Raw genomic sequence first — 22,892 nt, forward strand, 5'->3', positions numbered from 1 at the left:
TACGGCATATTATACAGATTAGTTACCTCTCTCGTGTTTGAAAAGGGAATATTATTTATCTCTGCAAATCCCTCCTCACCCTTAAGAAACATCCTACCATACTTCAAGACAAATTCAAGACATAACCCCCCTTTTTCCTTTTTTATACAATATATCTAATATATTTAATTTATAATTTGTAATAATATTATCTTTGATTAAATCAAAATTGAGAATTTATTTTCATTATGGTGGTACAGATGAATACAAAACATAATGAAATTAAAATCTATCGTAATAATAAGATTTTTCCAGTGTTTTTATCGAAAAGAATATAAGCCAATAGTGAGATCAATACAGTAATAATAAATGTTAAAAAAAAGAGTTAAAGGCATATAGAGAGCAAGGAAATATTAAGGCGAAGTGGCTATCCGGCTTCCGGTAACAATAAAATTTGATAAAGAAGGACAAAGTTTTTGCAATACAGCACTCTCGGCTTTCGTTCTGGAGCTTCTGGACGTAGCAAAATAGAAGGAGAAAGCGGGAGTAAAAAGGTGAACGCGCTTCTACAAGCGCAGCGAGACACCGTTACCTCTAGTCGCAACTTTCAATACAGAAAAGGAAGTTTAGTCAGACCTAAATCATATTATTTGTCGTCGGATTCATCGCATTTTTGCACAAAATGGATCAATGGCTCATTTATACCAATGATATATATATGTATATATTGTTAAATTATTTATTGTAAACAACTATGTGTATACATTACGAATAATTTGTGATATATTATAATTAATGCGAAATATGCCAAGCATTTTTTTAACTAAATTTTTTAAATTTAAAATATTTAAATGTTTATATTTATCAAAATTTATTTACTAATATATAATAAAATTTTTAAAGAACTAATCAACATTTTTTAATACTGTAGTATTAAAATAAAAGAACAATATAAATATATATAAATATATCTTATTTGTACAAATATATACAAAGCTCTATCATTTAAGAGATAAGGGAAATAACATTTTTTTACAATTTGACATGTATCGTTGCTCGCGAGCCGCTTCAACTTTGTAAAGAGATGCTCGAAACTAAACTGACCCAAAGTGCTAAAGACTATCTACGGGTTGGTAAATATGACTCTACCGCATACGACCCTCACCTGTTTCGTCGTCTGATCTCGGGATCTAATTCAGGGGAAAGCGAGGGATGAAGAAAACGGAGAAATACGGAAATGACGAAAATGAGAGAGAAAGAGAAAGATGAGGGGAAGCATAAAGCGAGAGAAAGGTAGACAGAGAGGAGAGAGAGAGAGAGAGAGAGAGAGAGAGAGAGAGAGATGAGGAGAAGGTGAAATACATCAAGATTGCATCCCCACTCAACATCGCAGAGGACGGGAGAGGACGTTCTCCCCTTCTCGTGGTCGCTGCAGGGGAACGTGAGGGAGATTGTAGGTGGATGAGGAGGTAAAGGACGACGGGAGGGTGGGTGACGGTGGTGGTTGTGGCTGAATTCAACGGGGTGTACCGTCTGTTGCCAGCCCCGCCCGTCATATTCCGCGAGGGCCAATCCCGCGAGCTCTTTTTATTAGATCCATAAATCCATCATATCGGCCTCACCCCATGGACCGTACGCCCTCGCGTATTCATTGGTCGGCATTATGATCTCACACCTACGAGATCGCGTGGGTTTATATCGGTGCGCGATCCAGATCCGTCGCGCCTTTGGCGCATTGCGGACTTTCCTTCACTCCGCCTCGTTATTAATATTGAATTTTTCCTCCGTGCATGAAAAAAGCGAGACCGGGACGAGAAGGCTTGAGAAGCACCCTTCGAGGTGCGCCAAGAACTTGCTCGCGGTGGTGCTCGCGGAGGAGTGGTACGCTCTCGTGTGTAGGTGGGCTCAAAGGGGCACCTATGCTGGTGGGGCACACGGGATGCGCGCGCAAATCTTCCACAGCCTTTGCTGTGCAGACCACTGTCCACTCTTCGCCACCCGACGCGTTCTTTTCTCATCACGCGCCCTACGTTCCGACGGGACTGACGAGACGTTTCTGCCGGAGGGATCGAAAATTTGCCCGGTAATGCAACCAACACTACGACACGTGCTAAGCGCAGTATTTCGAACATATTATTAGAATATTAGGGAAAAAAAGACATTTTGTCCAATTCTAAAAATTTTATACCAATTTAGTCTATATCAGTAAAATAAGTTTGTTCTTTTTTGTATCTGACAATCTCAAGAAAAGTTTCTACCGAGATAAGAAAATTAAACAAAAATGACTACAATATGACCATGACGAAAGTATTCATAACTCGAACATGATCACATTGTGTAAACAGGGGTGTTTCAGTTCCCAGAGGGCTAGTTCTCTTGTCCCCAAGGAGCCGCAGGACCGAAAGAAATCGACGATGAGCGGGAAGCGCAGGAGCGGGGAAGACTCGAAGACCATCAGACTGCTTGACGGACGCGAGGATCAATATCCTCCGATACCATACTCCGAAAGCTATATACGAACCCATTTCCACCGCCAATAAAACGCCATACCTACGTGTATTGCGCTATTCGGGCGATTCTCTTCCTGGCCTCCTATTGGCCGTAAAACACTGGTCGGCTGAAAGGTTGAATTTTATCGCGGGGAAAGAAATATCGATGTAAAGGAGAGCAACTCAGGGCGGTATGTATATATATATATATATATATATATATATATACAAACAGTCGCTATGTCTGTTGCGCGTTACGATAAATGTGTCGGTGAAATGTTTCACGTTTTCCATGATCTCAAAATGAGAAAACGTAGAACAGTGTTTGTATTCTTAAAAATGCTTGTGTTTCTAGTTAGAACAGCGAGACTAGAGCATAGAAGCTAGTTGGTATAAACGTTTATATAATCAATATTTAACAAATTCGGTAAATAATAATCTAGTCAATTATATCTAGTAATATAATCTATGATAAATATGGATACCCGATAGTAATATATTATATACATAGTAGAATATATATACATATATATTTCACGATACATTATGAAATTACAAGCGATAGTTATTTACAGAAAATTAATACAAATTAAAAGCACACTGAAAAATTTTAGGCTCATAAAATGCGTAATATATACTCATGAAATTTCTTGTAGTCATATCTGAATCAAATAGAAGACAATATATAATACCTATTTATTCAATCTCTCTCTCTCTCTCTCTCTCTCTCTCTCTCTCTCTCTCTCTCTCTCTCTCTCTCTCTCTCTCTCTCTCTCTCTCTCTCTCTCTCTCTCTCTCTCTCTCTCTGTTAAAATATTCGTGAAATCTAGTTTCAACCGCGAATACACCCAGATATTCCACAAGCGGCATGCCGAGATAGAAAAATCTCGTGAATATGGATAAGACACGCTCGCGCGATCTCATTGGAAGATCCGCGGCTCCAATCATAAGACGTACCGATATCGCGTTACGCTATGATATGACATTATCATAACGCGGCCGGTTTATTATTGGTCGCGGGTGCGCCCTACTCTGCCTCCTTCGCTCCTTCCTTTCTTCCGTTCTTCCAGCCACCCCCGAGCCGTGCCTCGACGCATACGTTTCTCGGTTGGTGAGGTGGGGCTCAGAGCCCCCCTATCCGCTACCACCCCGCTGCCAACTGCCGCTTCCCCTTCTAGCCCCAACCGCTCTGCCGCCATCTCCCCGCCGTTCTGGCCACCCTCCACCCCCGCCCGAATTATGAGGATCAATACACGAGGAAGCTTGCAAGGGCAGCGCCGACGCTACTCGTTTGTCGACCTTCTTCGAGCGTGGACCTTCTTCGTCTCACTGGACATCCGTAGGAACGACGGCATTTCAGTCGCCAACTTCCTTCCACACGCACCATTTTTTTTATCCTAACATCCCATGCATCCTTTTACACTACCTACACTTACTACCTACATACATATAATGACATGCTCTTACCTAGTATTCATTTTTTATAATAAATTTTACATTTTTTGCTTCCTCATAGAGGAAGCTTTGTTTTCGTAATAAAAATTTTTTTTAATTGCTTTTGCCAATGTGTTCAGAATGTTCTAAAACGTCGAAAAATCGCTATTTTAAAAAATGTCGGTATGTGTGTATGCGTGTATGTATGTGCCAAATTTACCGAAATTTCTATAACTTTAGAACTAATTAACCAAATCTTAACGAATTCTACCCCTATTTCATATATAATTCGTTAAGATTTGGTTAATTAGTTCTGAAGTTATAGAAATTTCGGTAAATTTGGCACATACACACATCAGAGTTGAGAGACCTGTATGTAAAACCGTGATCTTAAGACATCACTTCCTCTATGAGGAAGCCAAGTGCAAATTTCTAATTTGCACTATTTTTTCTCTTTCCATTTATAATTGAAACGTTGAAAAATTATAAAATAAAATTGTTAAATATTTTTATAAAATCTAAAAAGATGACCAAATTCTTCAACTAGCTTGTCGATCGACCACCTTTGTCGGTTTCTTCGTCTCCCTACATATTCGTACGAGTACTGGCATCGCTTTCGCCAGTTTCCTCACATGCGTAGTCAATCATTGTTTTGCTCTAACATTCTGTCTTCTTTACTTGCACAGATATATTTTTATTTATGTTTTCTTAATATACTGTACTATAATTGTATTAATTTTGATTTCTTATGACATTACATATTTTTTCCATTATAGATATAATTATTTCAATGAAACAAAAAAAAATATTAAAAATTTGTATAGTTACATAAATAAAGAAAGAGAAAATTAAAAGAATAATAAAACTCGGTCTTTTTGATCATGGTGCAAGTATATATCTATTCAAATTTCATTAGTGTTTTCATTTACACGTGACTTAAGTGTTTCATTTATAGCGAAAAATGGCGAATTCTTTTTCATTTTTTTGATTTTAATCTACGCATACACAAAGATTGAAGATTTTCGCATAAAAATTTTGACAACCCTTGAACAACTCTTTCTGCTACTTTTTAACCGAGCATGATAATGATGGTCAATTCACAAGTACCTACCTGATATCTGATACTTTAACGTACAAATTGTTTTAATTGATTTAGTAGTAATTAGGTCAATGTAAACGATACTAACACATATAGAAACCTTTTCACATAGATTTCTCAGATACCTATTTCTACTAAATACAAAAAACCATTTTATAATATCTCTCTCAAAAAGTTGCGGAGGTACTGCTCATAATTTAATTCTTTTAATGGCAAATGAACAAAAGCTACCCTTTCCATTTATGCATAAAAATCTAGTCATACAGCACAATTTCTTATTACTCAATTAACAACATCTGATATTTGAATAAAAAACACATTAAACATAAATAAATAAATATTAATACGTCTTGTTATATGTTCTAATCTTTAAATCTGTATTCAAGCATTGATATCTAAATATGTATGTGTGTATCTAGAATATTTCTTTTTCAAAAGTATTTTTCAATAATATATTCTTCTATCAATTTTTTATCGATATTACATTCATCTTTCTTTAACAAAAATATCGAAGTAATAAGTGAGATTTAGATCAATTAAAATAATTAGAGATTGAAAATAAGATGTTTTAAATAAACGAGATACTTAAACATCGGAAATAAACAATCATAAAGCCAAATTTTTCAATTAGCTTGGATTGAATTTGACTGAAGAATTTGAGAGCTTTAGGTGTAAAAATAACATTTACTTTTGCATTCTGGCTCTAATTGCCTCTCTTCTTTCTTTTGCGATAATATTAAATGATCGTTGTAAACATAATCTTCAAAAATTACGATTAATAATAATCTTTCTGTAGCATCAAACTTCCTGTATAGCATCAAATGGCAAAATTTGCAAATACTATCGTTCATATGTACGCTATTGTAAAAATGACTTCAAGACCTTTCTTCCAGTGCAGCCTATTATATAAAGTGTCTACGAGGATGCCTACATACAACAAGAGTATAAAGAGAGAATCGGATACACAAACTCGACACGAAGCACCCGCATGGTCTCATATGTGCGTGGCTAGCATTATATCGCAGAACAATCGATACATACCGTCAGCACACGACAGAGCTCGAATTCCCGGCCCCTGTTGGCCGAACTAAGCCAAAACCGACCCCCGCACTGCCGCCGCTCAACGACCACAAACTGTCTAGTTCTCCGACATTCGCGTGTCACTTAATTTGCATATCTTACAAGACGACGGCGACAATTTTCAAAACCGTTTGAGCCACCTGTTTTCTATATATCGCAGGGCATCCGCAAAAATATCTTGATTTCCACTTCTAAAGAGAGAGAGAGAGAGAGAGAGAGAGAGAGAGAGAGAGGGAGAGACTGCTCTACCCTACCCAGATTCCCCTTTACACATGATGTTATTTAGGTAATTGTAAAATCGCTTATATCTATCTCTGTTATACTAGAAACTTTAACGAATTTTAACAATCAGATCGGAGAAATGATTATATCCCAATATTCATCAATATCTTTGTTCTCTATACGTTTATTGTTTGTCCTAACACGTATCAACGTGCACAATGCAATAGTCGAGAGCATTTTCTCGGTTACGAATGTCTTATCCGTTACGATGCCGTGTGGCATCCTCAGTCAAATGCGACGGCCACGTCGTAATCCGGAGATGTCGCGAAGAAAGCGTCGTTCCATATAGGCAGCGTTTGGAAGGTGCTAGAGGATGGTGGTGGTCCGTCAGTCGGGCGAATGGGCGTAGGTGTTCGCTGGTGGTAGTAAAGTAGTGGAGGAAACGGGTGTAGGAACCGTCCGCGGGAAAAAGGAGAAAAGGGAGTGAATTTTTTATCGGTGAAAACTCCATTAGAGAGAGAGAAGCGACGGTGTTTGTTATTGGTCATCCTCGGGGAGAAGATGGAAGGGTAGGGTAGAGGGTCTTGTCCGGCGCAGAGATATCCATCGATCCGAAGGACGGTAGATCTGCCACCATCCTCAATTCCACCCCCTTCTTACGTTCTATATCCTAGGGAGGATCCTCCTCCCTTTACCCACTGTCGGCTCCTATGAGGGTGAAATGGAGAGAGAGAGAGAGAAAAGGAGAAGGAGATAGAGATGGAGACAGAGATGGAGAGAGAGAAAGTGAGAGAAGCGTTCGTCCCTTCCTACGGGAGCTCTACGTACGTACGCAGGCAAGCATCTACAATGTTCCTTTGGCGCGGGTGGTATCAAAGAAATCAATTACCCAGCAACACACACGCGAGTCCTGCAGCCGATCTCCACACGGTCCACCCAACCTAGCCCGTTCTCCGCTCTACCCCTACTACGGAGAGGCAGTGCCGAGCACTCACGCCCTCTCTTCAGGCGTCCATCTTTTCTGGAGTGCCACCCCCTGCGTCTCACATATTTATTTTATACTGCCCGCACCTTGTACGACCATTCCACGGCCCCGGGATGGAATTCTTTATATCAAGTCGCTCTCCCAGTGTGGAACCTCCGTCTATCGTTTCGACCGTACGCGTCACTCGATTGAATCGAGGCAATATTGAATTGTCGAACGTGTTTATTTTCGCGAAAGCTACGCGCCAGCGTTTTGATTCTACGTGATCCAATCGTGATTTGCGCGTTATAACCCGCTCAGCTTGAAATTATTTATCGTTGAATCGTCAATAAAAAATATTATATGCTCCCCTGGGAGTAATCAAATGCACAAAATATATTCTTATCTTTGATATCTTCTATAATTTTTTATATATTCTTTTTTTTTTTTTTATTCAATTGCACGTTCAAGTGTCACGGCGTATGCAAAAGCTTCGTGATACACTTGAGATCGACGTCCGTTTATCAAATTGCGTATAGCTAAAGTTGAATCTCATGGCAATACATGGTATTAGTCGAAACTAAAAATGGTCCTTCGTAGTAGCGTCGCCTTCGAGAGACAGGCTCGGAATCAAATAGATTGAGAATGGACGGAGAATAGTGAGATCTAGGAGCGAACGAGAGGAGACAATGGTAATGGCATAAGAGGAGAAAAAGAGAGAAAGAGATAAGAAGAGAGAAAGAGAGAGAAGAAATGCGACAGGCAACAAAAAAGAGAAGAAAGAGAGGAACGGAGAAAAACAGAGCCTCAATGTGGCGTGGGAGGATAGAGGACGGGCGTCGGAATAGCCTCAACTGGACAGCACGTGGACGACTGGACTACCTACTTTTATATCGCTCGGGAAATAATGGGATTCCCATCATGAAGTGGATTTCCCTTGGGAGCCAGTGGACATCGATGCACCCGTCAAGAGATCCAACACCATCCGACGCCCGTATCCTCTATCGGTCTCCCGCACCCCCGACGTTCATCATTCGTGCCCTCCCTTACTCATTCACCTGTTCGGGAGCTCGCGTCTCCCCGCGTTACACTTCGTTGCGTTGGAAAAATGACCGAATAAGCTAAGTTCGAAGGATCGCATCGGTATCCCGCATTAATTTAACTGATAAGATTTCTCGTGTAATAAGTTCGTTTTTTTTTTCTTACTCCTGATTTAGATGTGTCATCGCTCAAATTTAGAGTGCTGACAAATCAAAGAAACCGACCTAAAGCCTTGTATTCACTATACTATATAGAAATCGCTCCGAGATCTCGGACGGAGAAAAAATTGGCCAATCATATATTTAAATAATTCGGCCAATTAATCAATGCGATTGGTTAATTCTTTCTCCGTCCGAGGTCTCGGAGCGATTTCTAGCATCGTGGACACAAGGCTTAACAAAGGTACAAGTTACCTGAGTATTTTCTAAGCAATAATTCACAGATTTTAATTCAAGATTTAATTTATTCGTCGTTAGTCAGAGAGAGATAGAAAGAGAGAGAGCGTTGTAAATAAATCTTCACGCTATAACCGATTTTAAATTTTGCTGACAACAATAAATAAATTCCGTATTATAAGATTGATGTAGCAAGCTTTCTTAGTTATGTTAAATTTTAACACATTTAAACATTTAATTTTAACATTTAATATACACGGTTTTTTAATCATTTTCCCTCAATTAAAGTTTCATAAAAAATATACGCAAGTGTTAACACTTATGAGTTATATCCTCCTCGATTTTGATAAGCTGTGGATAGTATAAGATAAAATATGTGCACTATAAATAAAAATAAGTGTTCTTATTATTAATATTATTGCTCTCTTATATGCACGTTAAGAAGTAAAACATTCCTTTGAAAAAGTTCTTTAATGTTTCGAAATGTATATCGTGTTAGAACAATAAGAGATATAAAAAAAACGTTTTATGAAGAAAGATTTTCTGAGTTCAAAGACAGTTATAAAAATGTATTTATATTTTTCAAAATATCTCTCAACTTAAAAAAATGCTTTATTACAAAATATTACGAAATTAAAGCTGGTTGAAGACAAATTCAATGATGTATAAAAAATTAAATATTAGAGTAGGTATACATAGATGTATTTATGTTTGTATAACATATATCCTATGATTTTTTAAATCAGCAAATTACATATTCATAAAAGTTTAAAATTACGATACAGGATCGTTATTATGCACTAGAGCCATCTCACCGCAAGCTGCTTATTCTCTCGAAAAAGATAATAGCAATCGATAAAAAAGATCTGGGAAAGAAATTCCTTGGAGTTACCAAGTGGATTACTTACCTTCGGGAAATTTATTGATCGAGAAACTAATACAGTTACTAATTGACGGTAAATAAATTTACAACTTATTGCGCGAATAGGTTCAAGTTTGATTGTATAAAAAAAATCAATTTAATATATTAATTGTATTAATTGAGAAAACAAGATACCGTCAAGTGTCTTTACATATGAATAAACTTTTATATCAAACATTTGATTTACAATTTGCTATTAATTTCACGATTAACAGTTTACTTCGATAAATATAATTATTTCTCTCATGATCTCTGGAATGTTTGTCCAGAGAGCGCAGTCAAATTTTTCAAACGACGATTTATTCAAACTTACGGGTTTCTCGAATGTCTCAACCACGAAGATCAATCTATTCTTGAGTCTCATTTTTATGATAATTTTACCAGAAATAAAATAATCTTCCATAATAAGCAATCAACGAATCATTTTCCTTCGAAAGCAAAATGCGTGATTCTTCAGACGCGCGAGTTCGATTTAATTCACGATTCTAGAGTTAATTCGGAATCTTTAGGAAACGAAAAAGCAACAGCGGTTTGCGTGCTATGTTATCATCGTCAGAATATAAGGTCAGTGAAATCCCGCACATTTCAATCGCTTATGGCGATTTAGTAGCGTCAGTTGCGAGAAGCGTTGCGAGATCAAAAAGCGGCGTTCTCCGCGCTTTATGCGCGCATATGATATATATAGATCGCATAATATATCAAATATATACTCGCTGTTGTAATATATTGCGCGAATGTAACAAACGCTCGACGATTATTCAAGCGCAACGTGGAGCAACGTGCCACGTACCTTGATCGTTGCACTTTCGGGGCAAACGGATGTCGAACGGGGATGCGAGCTAGGATGAGGCGAGAACCAGGCGAGGACCAGGGCGAGCCAAAGGAGGATGGATTCGCGCGATACCGGCATGTCACCTACAATTTTAGACGATATGAACGTTAGTACCTTGCAGAGCGCTCGCTTCTCCGTCTTATCAATGGCTTACATATTTCCTTCTCGGATATCATCGGCCATATGCGTACAGAGCACTCGCGATTACTTCTCGCTTCTCGCTTCTCGCGCGACTCGCGCGCGAAATGCGCTTCCAAACGGTAAGATCGCGGCTTGAATCCCGACATTCGACGAGTATGTACGAAATGACACGAGCGCGACGCGGCGCGTTCCGCAGTCGTATAATACCGGAATGCAATCTATCGAACGGCGCTATCGATCTCGAAGTGTCGAACGGTCGAGGCATCGAAACGCTCGACAGGCATCGTAGCGACTAGCGACTAGCGACTGTTTTTGTTAGGTTATGAGACAACCGTATTAAAGATGATCAAACAGATTCTCCGATCCGGGCCCGGACATAATTTGAATCAGATTTTACCGGGTAGGCAAAAACAGTTGCTTTATTCCTCTTCGAGTATTAGGAAACATTAACTTAGAAAAGCGGTAACTCCAGCTGTATATTGTTAACCTTCAATTTGATTGTAACGTTTACCGTCACTTAGCTGTGATAACGCGATGTCGCGAATAATTGCATGTTAATATTCCCCAATATCTTTTTTTTTTATACAGTTACGTCAAAAAAGGCTGCCGCGATATGTTCGAACGTGATTCAATGTCGGGACACTCGGACGTTAGGCACTGCCGCAGCTACGAAAAAATGGGATTTGTACAGCGCTGTCTGTTTAGAACGTCATCCGGTTATAACGCGGTCGATGAAAGAAATAGAACTGAAGTTTCATGATATGTTAAGGAAAGTGGAGTATGAAAATAGTCTAAAGTGCGATTACGAATTGAAAAAGGAAAGAGAGGAGAAGCAGAAGAAGTCAACCGATGTGGACGACGCAGATATTTTATTGCAAACTGCGCAGGACTTTGAGGATAGTTATCAAGAGGAATTTAAAAGTTTTAAATTTGCGCCAAGAGTTACGAGTATGCATTAATTCCTTCTCTATAAGCGCATAAGATAAAATCTAACGATAAGAATCGAATATACATTTACAAAATAAACCCATACAATATCGAGTTTTTTTATGAAAGTGTTTCACGAAAAGGAATATTTATTATATTATATGATTTAAATACATTTTTCTCATAAATGATTTATCTGCATGCGCTATTTTCAGAATTTGACGAACAAAATGTAACGTCGTCTTTAAAACGTAAATTGGACAAAAATTTGCTGTTATTGGTGCAACAGAAAGTAGGTGATTTACATTATTGGATACCTCCCCAAGATATTCGAAAGGAAGGAGAGACCATGAGACAAGTATGTATTTACAATTTCTCTCCAACTAATTTTGCACGTGAATATCTTAATGGGGACATAAAAATGATTTGAAAATATTTGTTATCAATTCTTTTACAGACTGCGGAGAGAGTATTACGAGATACATGTGGTGCAACAATAAAAGTGAAGTTTTATGGAAATGCACCTATCGGATTCTATAAATATAAATATCCTAAGAAGCTTTGCGAGCAAGGAAGTTATGGTGCTAAAATATTTTATTTCTTAGCCAAACATATGGACGGAGATATCACCAATAACGTAAAATACCAGTGGTTGGACCATGAAGAATTGGAAAAAGTGTTACCTACTGGAGTACAACAGAGTATTTCACAATTTATGTTTACGTAAAGAATAATATAAAATATTGAACTCATTCTTTGATCTCTTATTATTAATATTGCCTATTATTATCCTAATATTATCCTAACATTATAAAGGACTCCTAATATATTTTTTAAAGGAAAATATTCCCCTTTACACAAACATTTACGCACAGTCACGATTATTAAATTTCATGTTTGATATTCTTTAAAAATTTTTAGGCACATTTTTCGTTACTAAAGAAAATATTTTATACATATATTATTTTTAAGTAGAAGATAGATGATATAAAAACAGATTAATTATATCAATTTCATCAATTTTCTTATTTATAATTAACATAAAAAAATTATTAAAAGTGTTTTATGTTAACGAGAAGTATGTCTTACAATTAGAATCTCCCGGATCTCTTTCGTCCAGTATATTTGGAGTCATCTCTAACTTCTTTTCCTTGCCGGCGCCGCCTTTCTTTCTTCTCTAAAATCCAGTCCCTACTTTTCTTTAATGATTTACCCTTGGCTTTCTTTATGTATTCCCTATAATATAAAATGTACCAAAAATTATCACAATTTTTGGAAGGTAAAATTATAGTTAGAGAAATATTTAAAATAAATGCAAATTGCCAAATAATAGATATAACGGACGAGGGTCAAACCTTCTTGAATTAGCGACGGTTTGTCTATCTTCGTTCTCTACGCCTAGTGCCTTTGGAAGCGGAGCAGCTCCTCCCGTCATTAAAACTAAGAACATTTTCTTTGCTTTTGCGCTATTCGGAAAATCGACAACCACCCCGCCGTAAAAGCCAGCTTTTGTGGCTTGTGCCGTGATCAATTCAACCTGTTCACTGTTCTCTGGATAGAACTGTAACACTGCTCTTGCGCTTCTTGACAGGCATGCATATAACGTTGAGAAAAAACGATATAAACGTTTTATAGGATTGTGCGAGGTTTTGTTTGCATAGCACAGCCACTGAAGCGCAGAAATACTGACAGCCCCATCAAACGTACCAGCTTTAAATGGCAATCCTTGACCTATATCTCCCAAAATCAAGTCACCATCTAATTCTCTTTCAACAGCTACGTCTGAAAATAATGTGTTAATATGATTATATATATATATATGCATGTGTTACATATGCTGTAAAAAAATATTCATAAAATATCACTGTATCGCACCATAATTAAAATACTTACCAAGCATAGCTGAAGAGATGTCCACACCTATCCATACGTGTCCCTGATCTTCCAATACGCTGCCACTGAGCCCTGACCCACAACCGATATCCAAAAGCAAGCAGCTCTGATCTTCAGGTAGCACAAGAAGTTCTATAGCACGTTCACACATCTGTACTTGAATTTCTATCATACGAGAGCTGCAAAAACATGGATTTTATTATGAAGCTATAGTAAATATCTAGGCATTTCGTATAAAAATTTCATATAGACATACCTATGCGTATATTTATTAGCTTCTGTTTCATCATAATACTGTCATAGGAAAAAAAAAGAAGGAATTAGCTTCTACCTTGGTTTATTAATATATTTTTTAACTTGTACCATATATAAAAACCATATAAAAAAACAATTATGCAAGTCAACGAAGTTTATAACTTACCACCTCAGGCGGTGCCATACGCTCTGGACGCTTAGACATTTTGATTAATAATATTTATTTTTGTCTTCCAATACAGTTTCTATTTCCTTTTATATCTGTTCTAAGCTCTTTTGTCCCATTAATGGACAAATGATTTGGCAAACCTCTGATACCAAAAATAACCTTATCAAGCATCAGTATTATTGCACTATTATTGTATACGATTTTCTATTGAACACGTTCTAGCAATTCGCGGACTTCCAAAAGACCCGATAGATTAATATGTTTTCCAGCGTGCCACACAAGTACCTTTAATAAACGGCATGAACGCACGTGTCTAGCTTCTTCTTCCTCGTATGTTTAATGGCCTTCAGGCAATACTGCCCCGAAAACGGCCAGCCAGGGCGAACCAATAGTCTTATGAGCCGTGAGACGTGTCTTTTTCCAATTGCACTGACGCAAGTATGAGCCGTGAGGCGTGTCTTTCTTCAATTGCACTGACGCGAGTATGTGTAGTTGTGTGTGTATGTCCGCGGTGTCGGGAACTCGGGTTAATGCCGTGGGTTTGTTAGGCCCAAGGAACTGCGCGGATCACTTCCCCCTGCGGCCCACGTGTCTAGCTCACCACACTGCTCACAAACGAAACCTAACCTAATCCTCAAACAGTTGGCCGTGTGTTCTTTTTATTTGTACTTTCTGAACGCGCAGTTCTCGTTGTGTGTGTTTCTCTTTCTAACATCCGAGTAGTATGATAAAAATAAAAATATTTTATTTCAGAAAGTACTAATCAAAAATATAAATAAAACAGATTTAAAATATACTATACAAAAGCATTAAGATACTTTCGAGAAATTAATTGATTTTATCTCTAATGTACCATTTACAATAAATGCATGCGGCCTTCCTTATATTAATAAGACACACACGTGATCGATTTTACATATATGCTTCTGTGGATGATGCTGGACAATTAATTTAATCGGTGATTAATTTAATGAATCAGCGCAATTAATTGCTTATAGCAAAACTTTTAACCATATAATTCGTTATTTCTAATTAAAAATTTTTATTCCCACGTATTAAACAAAACATTAAAATGCATATATTTCTAGTTAATTTGAAAATATTGAGGATATTACTTGACAAATTAACTGCCAATTAAATTAATTAGAATTCACCACTAAGGACGACTTCCGATTTTAGGTAATGATTAATTCAACCGCATAATCCCTTGCAACAAAATATCTAACTATAAAATTATATAAAATTTGTCGTTTCTAATTTTTCTTCTTACGTATTAAACAATAAGAAATTAATATAATTCTATTCATATTAATAAAAAATAGTATAAGTATGAACAAGTGATTTATCGATTAAGTTTTAATTGCTTGATCACTCAAAGTCATTCTAAGTACAAAAGATGTCGATTTGTAAAATCAAAGTAGTCCATCAGAAAATTTCGAGAATCAATACGTTGTAAATCGTATGTACGCTTTGTACAATTGGTATAAATAAAAATCAAAATTTATACAGTGACTTATGCGACTAAAAAGGAAAATCTCCAAGAAAATAAAAAAACTTTGATAAATGTATCCAGAGAGGGAGGGAGGGAGGGAGAGAGAGAGAGAAAGAGAGAGAGAGAGAGAGAGAGAGAGAGAGAACTTTTATGTCTCTTTTAAATTCGTTGTAGATATAATCCATAATAAAGCATGTAAAATTCTCGAAACATAAAGAAGTCCTTATTTTATTTTACAGTAAAATTGTATTACGAAGTCAAATTATATGACAAAATACTTACGATTCAAATGTTTTCGGATATCCATTATGTTTTAAATTTATGAACTTAATCTCTTCTCAGGCTGTGTGTGTATAATTAAACTGAAAAATATTTTCATCAAAATGCATATGTGATTGTGCGCTCTTCAGATATTTTTAAGAAGGCATACCTAATCTTCCGTTTTACGTCGATGAATGCTTACAGAATTTTTCTTTTCGTAATTTTGAGTATAATTTTATACATAATACACTTATTCGAATAACAACAGTTCACTTAATGGTATTGATAATACAAGTAAAGGAGGACATTCACGTTTATTGTATCCAGTTTATACGTTCAATCATAAATATTATTTATATGATGTATAAATACAATAGACACACAATGGTCCATTCCTTCAGGGTCCATTTATATAATATTTACAGTATTTTTAAGAACTAGTTTTCGGAAATTCGAGATGATTTTTGCATTAACATAAGTCGCATTCAAATGTGCGAGAAAGAAGAGTTAATGCAATCACAAATCAGCAGCTATAAAATGCATAAAAGCGCTTACATGATTTGATCACTCAGATTTTCGAAAACCATTATTAACACTTTTTCAAATTTACGATTAATGACGACAATAGAGTATGATATCGCAATATTTTTAATAATTTTGTAAAGACACGATACAAAAGTTCTCACAAGGCAGATAACATTTCAATTTAATATTTGGCATTGATAAGTGCACGGAAACTTATGAATATATCGTAAAAAAAAATATGAATATGCGTAAAGAATATTTGCAAAGAATTTTATTGACAAATATAAAAAATCTAAGAACTGATCATCTTCTATTATCAATAAGAATGTAAAAGTATAAAAAAGAAAGAGTAAATATACATATATTATTGTAGCCTACAAAAAGGCAGGAGTTTAGACAGGTAATCGATTTACAAAACTTCGATTTTTTTGAATCAGGAAATCTGGTCTTTATTTCCAAAAATATTGTCGCCCACATCTGGACTGTCCAAAACTGCCTGCAAATACAAATAAAAGAAAATTGTGAGAACTTTTTCGGCATATAAAACGCAAAACTTATTCCCAAAGCGGAGCACTTCAGAATTTGTGTCTCACTCATAAACACAGTTTGTCCATTCAGGGTTTTCATTGTGAAATTGGATAAAATTTGATAAGAAAAACATGACTAATAACAAAGACCACATTTTCTTAAAAGGTCAAACATTTTATTTAATAATAAAGGTGTATGCGTCTGGGATTTAGGATATACAAAAATTCATATTATCTAAGCTTGAATATACCTCTCCTTCGGCAACGCTTGTGATTAAAGTACCCCCTCCAATACCCAACTAAACCTCTGCCTAGACAAACAAGTTGTAATCGCGGTGATAAAAGCATGAAATATGGACTATTAAACACAACAAATTTAATCATCCAATTAGAAACATTTTCAGAAAAAATAAGCGGGACGAGAAGTCTCAGAAGGCAATACTTGAAAATTTCTATAATGATCATTGGATTTGCGGCAGAATAAGAATATGGATGCATTCTGGGCAATAGAAAATTTGTTGCGACAATAGGAATAAAGTATAATCGCACTGCGCCGAGCTGCGCTTTTCGTATTTTTCTAATTCTATTCACCACTCTGTGTGGCGTGATATTTTAGTCGTGGTAATATATATAATATCGCTATATTATTGTTAAAAATTAAAATAAAATATAATCTTGATAGCAATCAGTACCAGTAATACCAATGATAGTATAGTATAATATTTATAGTAATATTAATAGCGGTAACGATAAGAATAAGTAGTAGCAGCAGCAGCAGCGGCAATATCGGTAGCGGCAACAGTAGTGATAATTACACTAATAGTAATAATAGTCGTACTACTATCTCCTGTAGCGCAACAGATAACTATTTCCGTAACCTACTATTATAAATCGAAACGAATATGAAAACGTTGGAATATTTTGGTTTAGATCGCGTTTACATAAGCGATATAGTTCACCAACTCACTCAATATATATACTCACACACCATGAGAGATCGATCAGCTGAGAGCTTCTGTCACTTACTTTTTATTATTTTTTTTTTATTATAATGGATTATAGCCAACAGTCGGACTTAGATCAGATCAGCGACATTCATTGGCATTTCGTCGATGTGAGTGTTATAGAATTGCTCGATATCTTTCAAGGTTCGTTTATCTTCCTCTGTCACAAAATTAATGGCCACACCTTTACGGCCGAAACGACCACCGCGACCAATTCTGTGAATCAGAAAAAGTAACAAAAACATAAATATCTATACATATATATAAGGAAATTAAATACAAATTATATATGTATATTTGTGACATTACAAAATTCTACCATTTTAATAGATGTAAAATTTGAAGCATGTCATCTTTTTGCAATATAAAGATTATATTGTTGATGTCTTTTATCGTTCTGTAAAATACATATATCTATGGCTTGAATTTAAAGATATAAAATATTTAAGTACAATATTCTAATTCTTAAAAAAAAAATTATAGTTGTTTTAAATTAGAGTTATATATATAAAGTAAAATTTATATTTTAAATTTATATTTATTTCGTATTTTTATGTCTTATATAAGTTTTTGCTATTAGAAATTTCTATTTCGTTCAAACAAGTTATAAATTACACCGCGTTCATTACAAAATAACAATTAAAAAGTATAAAATAATAACTTACCGATGAATATAATTTTCTCGGTTGGAAGGTAAATCATAATTAATAACAAGCGAAACCTGTTGCACATCTATACCACGTGCTAGAAGATCAGTAGTGATCAAGACTCTAGATGATCCAGTTCGGAATTGACGCATAATAAGATCGCGTTCTTTCTGTTCCATATCTCCGTGCATAGCAGAAACAGTGAAGTCACGTTTATGCATACTCTCTGTTAGCCAATCTACTTTACGCCGCGTATTGCAGAAAATAACGGCCTGGGTGATGCTCAGCGTATCATACAAATCGCAAAGAGTTTCCAATTTCCAATCTTCACGTTCGACATAAACGAAGAATTGCTTGATACCCTCTAAGGTTAGTTCTTCTTTCTTAACCAAAATACGAATGGGATTCCGCATAAAACATTTGGATACATCCAACACGTCAGCTGGCATTGTCGCAGATAATAATATAACCTAGAAAAAAATAATGTATTGCATTAGAAATACGAAGACTAGAACTGTATGCAAGAAATCATATCTCGATACAATGTGACGATCGATATTATATGTCGATGAAAGAAATAAACTGCATTTACTGAGATGTTATACTATACACGTGTGTGCAATATAATAGCATCATGCTGTAACAGGTATCGTAAATTGTTGTTGCTATTACAGAGATATTAAAAGTGACTAATTGATTTTTAGGACATTACGATTATTATTAGGAGTGCTATGCCACAATAATTGTTTGCATTTAGGCCGCTATTATTTCCAGACAAAAAGATAACACATTTCATGATACAGAGCATATGTCAATCCAGTGTACATTTGTCAAAAATGACACTATTACGACGCACCTGTATTTTATAATATATTTGTTAACTCGACTATTATAAGGTACACCGCAACTTTTTCGTCTTGTTATGATTTATGGACTTGTCCAAAAAAGATACTTTCTAATAATTAAAATAGAATTTATCTATTAGATAGTAATTGTAATTAAAAAAAATCTACATTGCCCGAAAATATAAGTTTTATATTTACCTGCACTTCATTAGGTAATAATTTGAATACATCGTGAATTTGATCCTTAAATCCTCGAGAAAGCATTTCATCAGCTTCATCCAGCACGAACAGTTTGATGCTACTTGCTCGAAGTGCTCGTCGGCTGATCATATCGTAAACTCTACCGGGCGTACCGACAACCACGTGAACACCCTGATCCAGTTTTCGCATATCCTCGCGAACGTTGGTGCCACCGATGCACGCGTGACATTCCGCGTGCATGAAATCTCCTAGAGCGATAACGACTTTCTGGATCTAAGTAAAGATAATAATATATATTATTAGAATTCAACATTTTCTCGATATTAAACGTGTCTTTATATTAAAACACTTCTAACGAGCTATTTACCTGTTGAGCTAACTCACGGGTTGGTGCGAGGATCAAGGCCTGGCATTCTTTAAGATTAGTATCGATTTGTTGGAGGATCGATATGGAGAACGTAGCAGTTTTTCCAGTACCTGTAAATGATTGGATACATTGATTGGTATAACACATAATAAACTTCGCACAAGATATTTACGTAGTATTAATTACTGATCTGTATCAAAAATTCTTACCAGACTGGGCCTGAGCAATAACATCGAGCCCCCTTATACAGGGTAAGATGGCACGTTGTTGAATTGCAGATGGTTTTTCAAACCCGTAAGCATATATACCACGTAACAGTTCTTCTTTCAAGTTCATTTCGTCAAAGTTTTCCACAACCTATTTAGATTAAATATATCAGTAAAATATATTATTTTAATCGTGAAAAGCTCAAATGATTAGAAATCAAACACGTATAACGATAGCGCACAGAGCCGCAACAAGGTGTTTGCGTTAAATTATATATTATTTTATTTACATTTTATTTTATTATCGTCATAATACATATACACCGATGCATTAGAGGCATTATATTTAACCAACTTTACCAATATTATATATTTATACATTACATAACGTGTAACTATACTATCTTATACCAATGAAAATGGTGAAAAAGATAGTATCTTTTAATAATAACAACTTTGAGAATGTATCACATCATAATGTATCATAATATATAAAGACTATAATATGTAATAATTGTTAAAAATTTCTAGAAAGAACATAAAGAAATTTTATATGTATTATATTTTTGCTTTTATAAACTGTGAATAAATTACTTAAAAAAACATTCAAAAAAAAATTTTATGGAGCATATGATACATAATAAATCATTATAAAAGACAATTCTCTAACTAATACATAAAAATTGTACTTATATATATAAATATATATATATAAATCATAAGAACATCATTATAAACAACTTACTAAAAATACAGCTACAAAAAAAACTGATTGCCTCTGTTAATTTTATCCACATAACAAATTCATTAAAGTTCTCCATAATTGATCTAAATTATTCACAAGACGTTCACAGAGAAGGACTAGAATATTCTCGATCGAAATATAGATGGATTGAATAATTACATTACAAAGTCCAAATTAAGGCTTTATATAATATTCTATTTCGTATCACATTTAGAGTGTTCTTTTATTTCAAAATAGAGAGGTAGAGGACCAGATATCTGAATATCAAAAATCTAAAAACTAATCTAAAATGAAGTAATTTTACCTTATATTGCAATTTACCTTATAGAATCGTTACATTACCCTTGAAAATATTTCTGTACGTATATATGTGCTATTTAAATACCCGCATGCTTAGGTATAGAAATTATGGCTCGTACGACAACACTAATGTAGAATACCAAAGCATAAAAGAACAGTGCGCGTCTTCCAATAGTTGAAAGGAAGTAAAACCAGTTCGGAATGCGATATGCAAGTTACTCACAACGTCCCAATTGGACTCGATGATGCCATCGGGGTCCATGCCAGGAGGTCCATCGTACGTGGGCTGTTCGCTTTCACTAGGACCATTTTTTGAATCGCCCGGCCATTGATCGTCATTTCTGAAACGCGCAGATAAGATATTAGAGCGAGAACACACAGATAAGATTAACATTAAATGTTAAATCATGAGCTATATCGTATATAAGATAATTCGCACAATTTTTATACCGCAAATAAATCGTAAAGTACACGTAATATCCACGTGATACGCGACCTTTAAATTTTACTTTATTGCAACACACGCGCACACACATTTATTTCTTCATTATTTCCAACTTCTTTAGCGTAAAATATAAAAGAAACATAAAACCCCCTGTATTACATTTCCCTACGTCCGTAATAAATAATCGAATCTCGTGCAGTGCATTTATAAATTTCGTCATCGAGCAATCGAGCGATGACAAAACCACTTTAAAATCCACGCGACCTTGGGAGCCGAACTTTTAAATCGAACCCGTGGAGTACCGTCGTCTATCGAAATCGCTCGATGGCAGTCGATGGCCATTTTTACGTTTCGCACGGCGACGAGCCCGCGTGGAGGCGGCTCCCACGAGGCCGCGATAATCGTTCTTGATTCTTGACAGTGACTCACGCGCGGAAGCACGAGCGACCGAGACGTGTTGCTTCGCCGAGGCCGAACGCGATGACTGTACATCCGGCAATGCTGCGCGAGGCGAGGGCGAGGAGAGCCTCGGCCTCGGGTCGCGCGGGTCAACGCGATTGATTTTTTTTTTTTTTCTCCATCCTTTCCTACCCGGCACCGGGAATCGCGCGAGGGACCGATATTTTTCATTACGTAATTCCAAGATCGGGGGGGAAAAAACTCATGCTCGTCGTCGCCCGTCGCCCGTCTCGAGCTCGAGAGAGCGAGAGAGAGAACTCTCGCACGCGCGCCGCACGGGCACGGGAAAGGAAGAGGTGCGCGGTGCGCTTCACCCACGCTAACGGCGCGTCGGGGGCGCGTGCACGCCGTTGCTCCCTTTCGCTCCGATTCGCGCCGATCCCCCGCCGCGGGCACCGCGACGAGAAGCCGACGAGGAGGTTAAGCTCGCGGACGGCGTGGGCCCGCGGGCGCGCCGTTGTTGACCGCGGCGCGAGGAGCGCAACGTGACAAAAACGAGTGCACGCCATGTTGTCAGTCTCGTGTCCCCGCCGTGCATCCGTCGGTCGCGGCACACTGTTACCCGCGGGCGTATTTTAACCCGCGTACGCGGCTATTTCGCGGACGCGCGCGAGCCACGACGACGCCCGGGGCCACGGCGGCCGCGGCGCGACGCCAGAACGCGAGCGCGGCACCCCGTTACGCTGGAAAAACGCTCAACTTACCTTCTCTCTGCAGTATGCGACATGTTCAACTCGCGAGAGTTCGGCGGAAAGGAAGAGAGCTCGTGTGGCGTCACGAGGAGTATTCTCGGGACTGCCACGCTATGGCCAGGCGCTGCCCGCGCTGGCGCGCCCCCCTTACACCGGAAAGCGCGCCCTGCGCGCCGGTCCGACAAATTTTTCGCCGCCGGACACGAGAGAGCGACGACGAGAGCGTCGAGAGCCTCGTGCGACGATCGGTACCGGCACGCCGATTGGCCGGCGCGCACCGTTGCGAATCGTGACAAACAAATCGGAATTTTCCTCGCAGATGTAACATTTCTTT

General features: G+C 37.0%; 3 protein-coding genes across 6 annotated transcripts in view; 1 reads left to right on the forward strand and 2 right to left on the reverse strand.

Moving 5' to 3' along the window:
• Positions 1–14,472, reverse strand: part of LOC143900269 (18S rRNA (guanine-N(7))-methyltransferase) — a 166,205-nt gene extending 151,733 nt beyond the window's left edge. The window contains exons 1-7 of one of the 3 annotated variants that reach the window (XR_013257735.1): positions 14,128–14,472; positions 13,840–13,984; positions 13,675–13,712; positions 13,419–13,597; positions 12,881–13,307; positions 12,615–12,761; positions 10,416–10,540 (exon numbers count right to left, since the gene is read on the reverse strand). Coding sequence is in view for 2 of the 3 variants with exons in the window: in XM_077411413.1 (XP_077267539.1) it covers positions 12,617–12,761; positions 12,881–13,307; positions 13,419–13,597; positions 13,675–13,712; positions 13,840–13,878 (828 nt within the window). In the remaining variant the exon portion in view is untranslated. Of the gene's footprint in view, positions 1–10,415; positions 10,541–11,656; positions 12,762–12,880; positions 13,308–13,418; positions 13,598–13,674; positions 13,713–13,839; positions 13,985–14,127 lie in introns of those variants that run through there. The other 2 variants (XM_077411413.1, XM_077411411.1) reach the window with 2 other exon arrangements.
• On the forward strand, positions 10,834–12,277 carry Mrpl46 (mitochondrial ribosomal protein L46). The gene is made up of 4 exons (XM_077411410.1): positions 10,834–10,998; positions 11,187–11,546; positions 11,741–11,883; positions 11,983–12,277. The coding sequence occupies exons 1-4, from the start codon at positions 10,941–10,943 to the stop codon at positions 12,250–12,252; spliced, it is 831 nt and encodes a 276-aa protein (XP_077267536.1). The 5' UTR covers positions 10,834–10,940; the 3' UTR covers positions 12,253–12,277.
• A 1,063-nt stretch (positions 14,473–15,535) lies between the features above and the next one.
• On the reverse strand, positions 15,536–22,723 carry Eif4a (eukaryotic translation initiation factor 4A). Of its 2 annotated transcripts, XM_077411390.1 has the most exons (8): positions 22,571–22,723; positions 21,186–21,303; positions 19,921–20,068; positions 19,712–19,821; positions 19,342–19,617; positions 18,317–18,768; positions 17,674–17,867; positions 15,536–16,616 (listed from the first exon to the last, which is right to left on the reverse strand). In XM_077411390.1, exons 1-7 carry the CDS (start codon positions 22,591–22,593, stop codon positions 17,723–17,725), a joined length of 1,272 nt encoding a protein of 423 aa, XP_077267516.1. In that variant the 5' UTR covers positions 22,594–22,723; the 3' UTR covers positions 15,536–16,616; positions 17,674–17,722. The 2 variants fall into 2 exon arrangements, with proteins under 2 accessions (XP_077267516.1, XP_077267515.1); XM_077411389.1 differs by having other exon boundaries at positions 15,536–17,867.
• Between the last annotated feature and the right edge of the window lie 169 nt (positions 22,724–22,892).

This window comes from Temnothorax americanus, unplaced genomic scaffold (assembly GCF_048541705.1).
Source record: "Temnothorax americanus isolate GAGA-0224 unplaced genomic scaffold, ASM4854170v1 Scaffold3, whole genome shotgun sequence".
NCBI lineage: Eukaryota > Metazoa > Arthropoda > Insecta > Hymenoptera > Formicidae > Temnothorax > Temnothorax americanus.